This window comes from Sinocyclocheilus grahami, unplaced genomic scaffold, assembly GCF_001515645.1.
Source record: "Sinocyclocheilus grahami isolate Dianchi unplaced genomic scaffold, SAMN03320097.WGS_v1.1 scaffold14179.1, whole genome shotgun sequence".
Classification (NCBI taxonomy): domain Eukaryota; kingdom Metazoa; phylum Chordata; class Actinopteri; order Cypriniformes; family Cyprinidae; genus Sinocyclocheilus; species Sinocyclocheilus grahami.
This window is the reverse complement of record NW_015515241.1, coordinates 2,729-3,509: the sequence shown is the minus strand read 5'-3', so window position 1 is coordinate 3,509 and position 781 is coordinate 2,729. Positions and strand designations below refer to the sequence as shown.

The 781-nt window shown below is 43.5% G+C and overlaps 1 protein-coding gene across 1 annotated transcript in view; it reads left to right on the top strand.

The window, feature by feature from the left end:
- Positions 1-223: 223 nt before the first annotated feature.
- The window catches only part of LOC107579105 (SLIT-ROBO Rho GTPase-activating protein 2B-like), a gene marked incomplete at both ends in the record, with an annotated part of 3,179 nt that continues 2,621 nt past the window's right edge, over positions 224-781 (top strand). Inside the window, one exon of the mRNA XM_016264978.1 lies at positions 224-395. Coding sequence (XP_016120464.1) covers positions 224-395 — 172 coding nt within the window. The remainder of the gene's footprint in view (positions 396-781) is intronic.

Sequence of the window (781 nt, the reverse complement as noted above, 5' to 3'; positions counted from 1 at the left end):
GTACAGTCTCTACATGTAATGTTTGTTCTATGTGTGAGATGTGGGCCTGCACTGTTATGTATTTATAGGCAGTATTAGGGATGCTGTCTTCCCTCATCCAATCAGCTCTCAGCCCCAGGCCAGGGACACTAGTGCAGGGGGATACAAATTCATCAGTTCACGCCACTTTTTGTGCTGAAAACCATCCATATGTGATCTCTTTCCCTTCTGTCTCTTTGGTCAGAGGTGCGGGGTCAGCTCTCAGAGCAGCTAAAAATCCTAGACGCGCAGCTGGAGGTCAAGACACAGCAGCTGCAGGATCTGAGCGAGTACCTGCGCAGACGGGGGGAGATTGAGGCAGAGTATGCCCGCTCTCTGGAGAAACTCAGCGAGAGGTTCACTGTGAAGACCAAGAGGTACTCATCCTACTTTTAGCACTGATGAAGTCAAACTGAGATGTGGCCTAGAGTTGTATAGCGACATATCGATAGATAGATAGATAGTTTTATGAGTGAGTCAATGAATCATTCATGTAACCGAATCATTCAAACACATTGGTTCATTCAGTAACCAAATGTAACTGTCTCTGTCAGTGATAGAGCTGCACAATTAATCATTAAAAGTTCATAATCTCGATTCAAACACCCATGCAATCTCATTTCTAATGACAAAGTCATATCGGAACATTCAAATCTGCATTCACACTGCCGCTGACACAGAGAGCATTTACCATGTTTAGGTAAGAAACAGCTTCACGACAGTCTTTTCGAACACAAAGTATTATTTCTGTATAACAATCATT